General features: G+C 35.6%; 1 protein-coding gene across 1 annotated transcript in view; it reads right to left on the reverse strand.

Annotated features, from left to right (window-relative positions):
* LOC124103413 (uncharacterized) overlaps positions 1 to 12,209 on the reverse strand; it is a 105,269-nt gene that overhangs the window by 36,908 nt on the left and 56,152 nt on the right. The window contains 1 exon segment of the mRNA XM_058584383.1: positions 6,974 to 9,542. Coding sequence (XP_058440366.1) covers positions 6,974 to 9,542 — 2,569 coding nt within the window.

Raw genomic sequence — 12,209 nt, forward strand, 5'->3', positions numbered from 1 at the left:
TTTATTTACCAATAGGACATACTCTTATTAAGTGCTTGTTCAAGTCTTTTTTTCATTTTTCTTATTGAGGCATTTGCTTGTTTGCTTATTGTTTTGTTGGAAGTGTCTTGTATATTGTGGATATAGGTCCTTTTACATATAATTCATTAAAAATATCTTCTCCCACTATTTTGTATTTTAATTTTTTCTTATGGTACTACTGATCAACAAACTTTCCTTAATTTAGTATGATTTGTAAATACTTTTCAGTCTGATTAGCATTTTTGTGTTCTATTTAAGTCTTTACATACACAAAGTTTACAAAAATATTCTCATATATTTTGAAAGATTAATTACTATACTTTCCCCATCTAAAGCTGTACCCAAACTAAAGTTAATTTTTTTTTCCAAATATATATGGTTAGAGCCAAAAATTTTTCAAATGCTTTCATACCATCTATTGAAAAGATGACCCATTCCCCATTATTTCTGAAGTGTCATCATTGTCATAAATCAGGTGATCTTTCTAAGGTCTGCTCCCAAGTATTCAATTTTTATGTTTATTTCTCCTGCAATACCCAGATTGACTTAATTCATATAGTTTTGTCATGGTTTTTATTGTTTGAGAGTAAGGCTTCCACTTTTGAAATAATAGACTATTGTGAAGAACAGTTTTATTCAAAGAAAAAAATGATCGTAGGGTACAAAGAATACCCCATATTGGCTGAAAATGGTTTACAAAATCTACTTTTAAAAAAAAAATGCCTGGAGGATTAATAGTGATATTTTTTCTCCTAATAATGGTAATTGGGGTTTTCCTCTGTTTACTTAATTAATCTGAGAGTTTTAATTATATTAATAATTATGAAGAACCCACTTTAAGTATTACCAGTTTGCTCTGTTGTATCTTTGGCATCTATTTTATTCATTTCTGCTTGTATATGTGTTGCTACCTTCATTTTTCACATTTAAATTGCTGTTCCTCTTCTAGTTTTCTTGTGATCAAAACTTCTATTATTGATTTCTTCTTTAATATGTGCATTTAAAGCTTTAAATTTCCAAGTTTTGTTTTGATATGTCATTTCTTTACTTTTTTTATTACCCAGTTCAAACTATTTGGAAATTTCTGTTGTGATTTCTTCTTTGACTCATGGGTTTTGTATTTAATTTTGAAGCATTTAGGGATTTCTTGTCATATTTTAATTTCTGTCTTATTCTGCTGCAGTCAAAAAAAGCATGCTGAGTCACTTCAATTCCTTTTATTAAATATGAGGCTTGTTTTATGATCTAGAATATAGACAATTTTCATAGTTCATATACATGTAAGAAGAAAATGTTTTAGTGTGTTATGTATATCAGTGTATTTGAATATGTGTGCGTTGTTCAGCACTTCAGTGTTCATATGTGTGTTTCTATCTTGTCTTATTATTCTGTTAAGAATGGAGAGAGTTATATGAAGTTTCCCAATACGGTTGTGGTTTGTCTACTTTGTGTTTGTATTCTTACATCTTAACTTTTTATATTTTGTGGTCACCCTATAGAGAAATATTCAATTTTGGGCTTCACATATTTCTGGTATATTTCTTTGCCTTTTTATTATTATGAAACAGCTGTCTTCAACACTAGCAATGAATCTTTCCTTAAAGTCTCAGTACTTGTGTACTTAAAATATGTATGGAGACCTACCATACAGTAGCTTCACCTCTTTAATTGGGGTACATTAATTTTATATTATTTATCCAAACCCCAGACTGAGATCCTGATCCAAGGGGCCTTAGATAAAAATGCCAGTAAATTATTTTAATTGCATCTTAAAGTTAACAAGTGCTGTTATGAAATAATCTGATGCTAAATAAAGACTTTAGAATGTTCCAAAAAGTCTCCTTTGACTTATGTGAATATAGCTACACTAAATTCATTTTAGCCAGTGTTTGCATTAAACACCTCCTCCCATTTTTTAATTGGTTCCTTTTAGTTATACATGAGATTAGAATCCATTTTGACATAATTATAAAAGCATGGACTATATCTTGTAATTCAGTCCCACTAATTCCCCCTCCCTTCCCTTCTCCCACCCCTGCTCCCTTTCCTGTATTCTACTGATCTTTCTGCAACTTATCCATAGTTTTTAAAAATTAATTTCTTCTGGATGTACATTATGTTGAGATTTGCTGAGCCTTGTCCCATTTTTTAACTTTCAATCTTTGTTTTCGATCTCTCTCACACATACAAATTTATTTAATAGCATATATTTGAGTTTTCTTAAGTCTAGTCTGACAATTATGATATTTAATTGATTTACTTAATCCAAGTATAATATAATATCTAATATCACTTAATCTATACTTAAAATATAATTATTTTTCCACTACCCCTAAGGTTTTGTTCTTTGGATTATTGAAATACTCGTTATCTTTTAGAAATTTCCTTCACTTCTTTTCTTGGTTAATTTTTTTTACAGGATACATCTCTTATCTACAGGAACCTACCACAAATTGTTTCTACATTCATGAGATAATGCTTGGAACCTTGGAAATCTCTAATTCTATACCTGTAAATTGGTGTTTTTGCTATTATGAATTTAAAAGTCATATATTTTAAATGCTTTAAGAAACTACTATGATTGCCTACTATAATCAACATTAGATCAATACTTATATTTACCCTTCCTTTCTCTTTTTTTTCTTCCTTCAATTCTATGATCTATTTAGGATTCTTTTCCTTTTGCAGATTAAATTTTATCTGTACTATCCAGTATTTCTTTTAGTGCAGATGTTACTGATTAATTTTCTCAGTTTTTGTTTGTTTGAAACCAAAACATATTAGAATATCCTTTTGATGGTTATGTTTACTGGCAATAGAATTCTAATCTGGTAATAATTTTCTTCCAGGTCTTCAAGACATTAATCCATTGCCTTTCTGTTTCATTGATTTATGTTAAAAAAAAGTCTCCATTTTACTTATGCATCTTTAAAAGTAATAAATTATTTTATATGGTTGCTTTAAATGTTTTTTAGTTTGTGTTGAGCAAATTTCCTACAATATGCCTAGTTGTGCTTTGCTTTTTATTAATCCTAATAAATAAATAAATAAATAAGATTGAAGGTTGACCACTTTTCTCAATCTTATCATTATCTGTTTAAATATTGTTTATTACCCACTTTTGTGCTCTCTTATCCTAGAATTCCAATATGTATGAGTTTTTCCTTATATCCCAAATTCAAGTAATGTCCTTTCTATATTTTTCATTATTTTTTGTTTTAATTCATGTTTCATATTGAACTATCTTGCATGCACTGATACTGTATTCCTCAATGTCAATGACATTAAACTATTTAGTTTTATAGCAGGCATTATATCTTTCAATTGTAGAATTAATTTCCATTTTATATTTTCAATTGTTGGGTGAAATTCTCTTTATATCTATTTTCTCTATTGTTCATTATTTTTAGCACATTAGCCATACTTGTTTTAATTGTTTGTCAACTGCCGCAGTCTGGCTGGGCACAATCAGGAGCCACTTGTCAAAAGAAACTAACTTTATTTTTAGAACCACACACACCAAACAAAACAGCCTCTCAGGAAAAACCCTCAGAGCCTCAACTGCCACCACCGGCTTTCCACAAGCCTCTCTCTCCCACACAAGCTTCTCCCCACCTCCCACAATCCTCCTGCTCTTGAGGCCGATTGGCTGGGTCACATGGGCGGAGCCAAAAAAGTCCCCCAATGAGCATCTCCGTGGTCTGAAAGGGCAGGGAAACAGCCCAATGAGCATCACCGCAGAGGAGCCAATCAGCTAGATGTTGCTGGGGCCGAGGAGCCAATCAGCTAGATGTTGCTGGGGCCGCTGTGAGCCAATCATCAGCCGGCAGCTGGAAGTTTGCTGGGGCCCCTTCGGCTGTGGCTCTCAACAGTCAACTAATTATAATATCTATATCATCCCTGCATTGGAGGGGTTATGTTTTTGCTCTATTTCATCTGTACCATCCAGTTGTGTGTTTATATGTGTCCATGTATACATAAACATGCACATGCATCTACTAATTTTATACTGAACTTTGGATATTTATGTAAAGAAAACTGTTTAGAATCAAGATGATATTATCTTCCTCCAGGAAGAAGTCACTTTTTCTTCTGGGAGATTGACAGAACCAATCCAAACAAACTGTCTTAATCAAAATAGGCACTGGATTCAATCAAGATTCTTTGAAGTGGCCTGGAGTTGTAGCTCAGTAGTAGAGTACTTACCTTTCATGCATGAGACACTGGGTTCAATCCTCAGCACCACATAAAAATAAATAAATAAAAATAAAGATATTATCTCCATCTACAGCTAAATTTTAAAAAAGATTATTTGAAGTCTTGATAAACATCTAGCCCTTCAGAATTTTCAGTGGAGAATTTAGTATATCCTCTATAGTCTCTTTCTATGGAAATCCCAAACTCTAATCTTCCTATAGCAAGAAAAACTTTACTCTGATTTTGAAGAATTTTCCACTTAAGTTTTTAGTGTCCCCTAAGCTGCTCTGGGCTTGACAAGTTCCCTGAGAGGAAGCTGATCCTGAGCTTGAATACTCCAGTCTTCCAAAGATGACTGAAGTTACTGTGTTCCCAACAAAAGGCTGTTGTGTTTGTTTTCAGATTTACCCAATTTGGCGGGGGTGGGGGGGTGGGGTGAATTGATTGTAGGATTTAGTTCTCCTCCCCAGGGATATTCCTTCTCAAAAAAATCATAGCCCATTCAGGTCTTATTGTATCATATTGTATCATCTGTTGCTATGAGAGATGATTTTTGAATCATGGCCAGTTTTGATTGTTGTTTTATGCTTCCAAATAATACATATAACCTGGAAGCAGAATCCAGTAAATACATTCATGTTTTAACCTCACACTTTAAAAATATTTTTGTAACTTTTTATCATAAAAGAAAAGGGGATATTACATTTATATGGGTCACACTGACTTCAGTTGAATTTCTGCCCTCCGAATAGCGCATGTTAAACTCACTAAAGACAACAGAGAAGAAATGATAAAAGATGCATTTGTAAGAAGCAATGGAGAAAAAAAGCATATTGAAACGGGTGTCATTGTCAAGATATTAGCCTGCATTCTCTATCTTAGTTTTGTAACAGTAAAATTAGTATATTTTCATATGCCATGCATGTTGTGGATATTATTTGTATCATAGTCACTACTAAATCCTAGTAACTGAATATCATAATGTTGATCTTTTCTACATTCTGGTGGTATCCTCTATCAAGTAAGGAATGGTTCAAACTTTATAAATACACACAGGAATGAAGTGTGTTCTGGATGATCATTTGTCCCGTCTCCTTTGTGTGATCAGACAGATTGAAGTTTTGAAATATAAACTTGAATTTTCATGATCTTAAAATATATTGGTGAAAACTTCAACCAGAAATATTACTTGTTATACATAAAAGTTATTCATTTAAATTGGTGATAATAAATAAGGAAGAAATCATATTTATGTCTTGTATATGTTTGTGTTTAATTCTGTTTTCATTTTTATCTCTTCCTCACTTCAACTTTTCACATGAATAATGGCTAAAAACTATATTTCAAGAACGACTTAAATGTCATTAATTTTCCTTTCTTATTATATCCTCAGTGAAATTATTAATTCAGGGAAAAATACAAGTCCTTAATCTCCAATAAAATGATACTTCTGATTTTAAAATGTTAAATTATAAAATAAGCTTTTTTTAGCTGCTTATTTTCTGCCAGAAGCACAATGAAGTTGTCTTATATTCATATAAGTTTAACCAGTTAGGAATCACATAACTCACTAGGCTTATTGAATACAACTTAGAGCTATTATAATTCATATAAATTCATTACTGTTCAAGCTACTCAAGGACAAAATAATACTTAGTTCATACAAATGCAAATTTGGTATCATTGAAAAAATTAATTTGTCACTTTAAAAAACAAAACTGAAGATAATTAAACATCAAAAAGAGGTCATTAGGTTGTTATTAAAGACCTCTCACATCTACAAAGTGCAAAATCTATGATCAGCCAAAAAGAGCTAAACAGGACAGCCAAAATGCAGAATTTTCCTGATTTTTGAAAAGTGGGGAGAAGCTGCAGGAAAACCAAAGGAAACACACACAGTAAATTCCTCTTGGTCATCTATTTATAGAGCAAAAGGACAAGGAGATATATGAGGCCCTCAAGAATCCTGAATTCTTTGGAGGAATTGAGGGCATAATTCAGGCTCTGAGATTATTCTTTGAATATGATTATGTAAAAAAGTGATTTAACAGTTTTATGTAGTAAAGGGGGATGGCAAATTATATGATAGTCTCCTTTTAGTTTATCTTAAATCACAATCATTTAAAATTTTTAAATCTTAGTATCTATGGAACACTTTCAATGTTTTAGGTAAGTAGCAACCAAATAAAATATCAATGTCTTGCATATGTGGTGCTCACAACAGGAACAGGTCACACTTTTTGTGTATTAATATTTTAATGAAATATAATGTTGACATGCAATTTGAGAAAAACAAGTAGGCTAGGTTTTCTGCTCATAGCTACTAAGTGGGCTTAACCTGATAGCATAGCAAACCATTCATTTTTTTTTCAAGGCTAATACTGTAGTATTGAAAGATAATCTTATATGTTAAAGATGGGTACCACAATACATGGAAATTCAAGATTTAATACAAGCCTTTAAATGGGTCATAAAATTCATTAAGAATTTCATTAAAATAAAAGGTTTTGTGTACCTGATTAACTTACAGTAATGAAAAAGGAACCATTAAGATCAAATATGGAGAAAATATATACCTCCTATGCCTAAAAATGCTAAGAATAATGCCAATAAAAGGAAAAAAATTAAAACTATCAAGAATATACATAGGTTTGGAATAGTGTTTAGAATACTTTACTAGCACTAGAATTACTAAAGACAAAGAAATTGCAATAGGTAGTTGCAAAATTAGTGAGAAGGAAATACAACAATTAGCTGAATACAAAACTATTTCTGCAGTTGGAATTTTCCTTAACTTCTCTCCCAGCGTGCTCAACCAAGAGGTTTGGGAATATTGGCTTCAGGAATTTGAACTCACCAGACCCAGAGTCTCCAGCCAAACACACCTCATACTGGTAGCTCTGAGACAGTGTCCCGGTGCCACTGACATCCACCAGGTGGCCAGGAAGGTGGCCCTCAGGCACAGAAAAGACACCCAGCGGCGCCGCCCTGCACCTCCTGCACAGCCTCACCGCCACGAACACCAACACAGAAAAGAGGAAGAGCGATGACACCGAGGCCAAGGCGATGACCAAGTAGACAGTGAGCGAGTCCCCCTGCGCGCGGTCGGGCGCCACTTCTGGGAGCGGCAGGTAGGGCTGGGAGAAGCCATCCACCAGAAGCACGTGCAGCGTGACGCTGGCAGACAGCGGAGGCTCGCCATTGTCCTTGACCAGCACCACCAGCCTGTGCCTGGCCGCGTCGCGCTCGCTCAGCAGCCTGGCGGTGCGCACCTCGCCATTGTGCGCCCACACGCCAAACAGCCCAGGTTCCGTGGCCTTGAGCAGCTGGTATGACAGCCAGGCGTTCTGGCCCGAGTCTCCATCCACCGCCACCACTTTGGTGACCAGGTAGCCCTGCTCTGCCGCCCTGGGAACCAGCTCAGTGCAGGGCGCAGAGGCGTTCTGCATTGGGTACAGCACGAAGGGCGAGTTGTCATTGTCGTCCAGCACCACCACGCGCACCAGCGCCTGGCTGCTGAGCGCGGGCGAGCCTTGGTCTGTGGCGCCCACGCGGAACTCGAATGCCTGGAGGGCCTCGAAGTCCAGCGCCCTCAGCGCGAACAGCTGCCCATTGTCTGCGTTGATGGAGACAAGGGAGGCGAGGGGCAGGTGCGGGTCCTGGTTTGGCAGCAGCGAGTAGGTGATCTGGGCATTGGTGCCTGAGTCTCTGTCTGTGGCGCTGACACTGCCTATGTGCAGGGCGGGGCTGTTGTTCTCTCGCACCAACAGCGTGTATGACATTTGGCAGAAGGCAGGGGCGTTGTCGTTGACGTCAGAGACGAGGATGGTTATGGCGTGCTCGGTTTTTAGCCTGGGTGTCCCCATGTCGGTGACTGTGATGGTGATGTTGTATTCTGCTCTGCTCTCTCTGTCCAGCGGGCTCTCTGTCACCAGGGTGTAAAAGTTCTTGAAAGTTGGTTTTAGAATGAAGGGCACATTATCTGGAATAGAGCAAGTCATCTTTCCATTGTCTCCAGAATCTCTATCTCGAACTCTGAAGATAGAAACCACGGTCTCAGGAGCATTTTCTGGGATGGAGCTAGCGAGTGACGATATGGTAAGTTCTGGGGCATTGTCATTCACGTCCACCACCTCTATAAACACAGTGCCTTTTCCAGAAAGGCCTCCTCCATCTATAGCCTCAATTTCCACGTGATAAGATTTAATTTTTTCAAAATCCAATTTCTTCCTCAGTCGAATTTCCCCTGTGATTTCATTTATTGAGAAAGTTTGTTTAATCTCATCAGATGGTTGGAACAAGCCATAGGAAACACTCCCAAAGTTTCCAGCATCTGCATCCCTAGCTAAGACGCTGAGGACTGGGGAATCTAAGGGGCTGTTCTCCAGGACCTGCACCTCATATGGGGTATGCACAAACTCGGGAGCATTGTCATTGACGTCCATGATCAGGATTCGAACTGTGATTGTTCCAGACCTAGGTGGAGAGCCACCATCCAGAGCCATGAGGATTAAGCTGAATTCAGGCTGCTCCTCTCTATCCAGGGCTTTGTCTTGTACCAGGTCTGGGTATTTCTTGCCCTCACTGTGATTTCGTGTAAGGATGTGAAAATGAGAATTGGGACTGATGGTGTATTTTTGAAGCCCATTGCTACCCACATCCAAATCCTGGGCTACTTTCAATGGAAATAGAGTCCCTGGCTGGCTGTTTTCTGGTATTTTCAAGAGCACTTCCCCATCAGTGAATGCTGGAGAGTGGTCATTTATGTCCTGGATCCATAATTCTCCCTGAAAAATTTGCACTGGCATTTCCAGCAAGACATGGAAATACAGTACACACTGTTCAATAGGGCCACACAGCTCTTCCCGGTCTAATGTCTCCCTGAGAAGCAAATCCCCAGTCTGAGGATCCAACAGCAAATGCTGTTTGTCATCATCAGACACAACTCGAGCAGACCGGGCAGCCAGTTCCCCAGTTCCCAGGCCCAGGTCCTTGGTCAGATGGGCTACAAAGGAGCAGCTCTCTGTTTCCTCCTGTATAAAATAACGAAGAGGCTCCGTGCGACCCTGAGGCATGAACACCATAAAAATAAAGACCATCACTTGCCTGTTTGGTTGAATTCTTTCCAGCTTCTCCATGTTGGAGTCAGATTGCTTACATCCAATCCCTTCACCAATCACAGAAAAACTTGAGACCTTCAGTTCTAATTTCTTGCGTGCAGGAATCCTTACAAAGTTGTTTGTAGTCTCAAATTGATTTAGAATATCTCTGTCCAAACCTCCTGGTAACTCCGTATTTTTTGCAAAGCTTCTTACACGTTGATTTATTTAACATTACGTTTTACAATATGAAGAATCGCGAGCTTTTTTAGGGCGCTTTTTGTATTCACATTCTTAGCCTGCAGCGCCACCCTGTGTCTTGATTGAGAAATATTCAAGTCAGAACACCTTAGGGAAGTTTCCAAATGAAATTCATTTTTTAAAAAGTAAAGTGTTTTGTTTTGTTTTGTTTTTTGTCATTCCTTTAAATTCTAAAATTGATAGTGTTTTTTTTCTAGAGCATGAACTAGGATAATCGTGAGCATAAAACAATAGGATATCTCAGTCTTCCTCTCACATCAGTGTGGTTTCAAATAACTCCATTTCACCCTTTGTGTAATCTAGCCAGGGGAAATAAGTTCTTATAAAAATGGCAATTTAATTCATAATATTTATATCTATTTATTTCCAATAATCTGAGGACTTTTTGGTGATGTGAAAATTTAAGATGTTTTGTATCATATGATTCTAAAGAAGGACTATATTTCAAAGATAAGTTCTATTTTTTTCACACTGGCATGCAAATAGTAATACAGTTGAGTAATAGGTATCTTGTACTGAGTCATTCACAGTATAAAATCACACTAAATCTAGAAATAAGGCAAATTGCATTAGAATACACACAATTAGAATCTAATTGGAATTGGAGAGATGAACAACTTTGTGAAAAAAAGTACAGTAGATCAAACATCAGCCTTTCCTTAGTGATATGGACATCATGGGTGAAATATATTTGTATTCAAGTTTTCAGTTATCATTAGAACCTTTCAAATGCTTTACCTCTCTTTAGAGACAGTTAATAGCAAAGAAAGATGCTTATCCATCTTTGAAATTGGAAAGAGAATGAATGCTCAATATTTATCTTGATATATTTAATCAGGTGAGAAAAATAAGAATTACATATGTAACGAATTACCTATAACCTTAAATATTGGTGAAAATACCTATGAACAGATATTTTTAAACTTTGTTAAGTTCTTTGTAAAGATCTAGTAAAATCAAGAAGGGAGGCCTAGAAGTATGGCCTAGCATATTATGTCATGAATTTTCCCCCCAAACTGTGAAACTTATCAGGAAAAAAGCTATTATACCTACCTGAAGGAGAAATTAATGATATAAAGAATAACCACCTAAAACATTACACCCCAGTCAGGTAAGGTGAATTATCCATTCTGAATGATTCTTATGACTATTTGTATAATTGGTTGTCAGACTAATCATAAAACTATAACTTAAGTAGCATCTTTAACACTTTTCTTGTGTTAAAGCAAGAACTTTGAAAATCATTGAAGATAAAAATCTTTTTGAAGAAATTTTAATACAAATAGTTAAAGTTCAAAATATTAAACCCACATATTTAAGTTTTGAGTAGCCTATTTTATTTGTTCTTTTTAGTTATACATGACATTAGGATTCATTTTGACATAGTTATAAAAGTGTAGATTATAATTTTCTCTAATTCAGTCCCCAGTGATTCCCCTTTCCCTCCTCTCCTCCATCCTTCTGTTATCTTTCTCTACTCTATTGATCTTTCTACTATAGTTTTTTTAAAATTAGTGCTTTGTACATAAAGGTGAGATTCACTGTGGTGTATTCATATATGTACATAAGAAAGTTAGATCAGATACATTCCATCATTCTTCTTTTATCCTGTTCCTCCTTCTTCTACCTCAGTTTCCTTTCTCTACTTAACCATTCTTCTATTTTAATGGAATTGCCTCCCACCACTATTTCTTTCTTCCAGATTTCAGACTAGCTTTCACATTTCAGAGAAAAGATTTGACGTTTGACTTTCAGGATCTGGCTTTTTTCACTTAGCATGATGGTGTCCAGTTCCATCCCTTTACTGGCAAATACCTTAATTTCATTGAATAGTCTATTTTTTTAAAACAAGAGAGTGATTTTAAACTTCTTGATGGTTTATGGGTTGTTTTTTCTTAACTTGAATTGGAAAAGTAGAAAAAGATTAAGCATTAATTGTTGATAGAAAGACAACTACATTAGTAAAACAAATTTATGAATGTGTGTTCACGTATGTATATGTGTGGTTCTGGGGGTCAAGCCCAGGGACTTGTGCTTGTGAGCACTCTGCCATTGAGCTATTCCCTGAGGCCCTAGGCATTAGATTTTAACTAGCATTATTAGTTCCTTAAATCATAGTTCCAATACTATTATTTCAAAACATTAAGCTAACTATAATAAATATTTAACATCAATGGTTTGAGAAATTTGTTATAAAATATTATAGATAGAATTATCTTTTGGAATGTTCAGGTGAAGATAGATAAGATTAGATCCATCAGTGGCCATTTGAATGAAATAGCTATAAAGAAAACATTGGCACACATTGGTGAAAGCAAACTAAATTTTAATATTGATTAACTTTCCCAATGTAAATACATTTTTAAAATTGCACTCATGAAAATGCCAATGTAGGAAGGAGAAAATTGAACAGAGTTTGATTTGAGAAATTTGTGGTAGAATGTAAAACAATTTCTATTAATTTCTTCTGGCATATCTTAAATGAAAAGATAATATTCATATATTTAATTTATCAAAATATTCAAATATCTAATTTTGAACTTAGAATACTTCTTTAAAATCAGGAAGGTTGACTTCTTCAACTTTGCTCTTTTTTTTCTCAAGATTGATTTGGCTATTCTGGGATGCTTC

This window comes from Marmota monax, unplaced genomic scaffold, assembly GCF_021218885.2.
Source record: "Marmota monax isolate L192 unplaced genomic scaffold, Marmota_monax_Labrador192_F-V1.1 WCK01_AAM20220418_F8-fsc00006, whole genome shotgun sequence".
NCBI lineage: Eukaryota > Metazoa > Chordata > Mammalia > Rodentia > Sciuridae > Marmota > Marmota monax.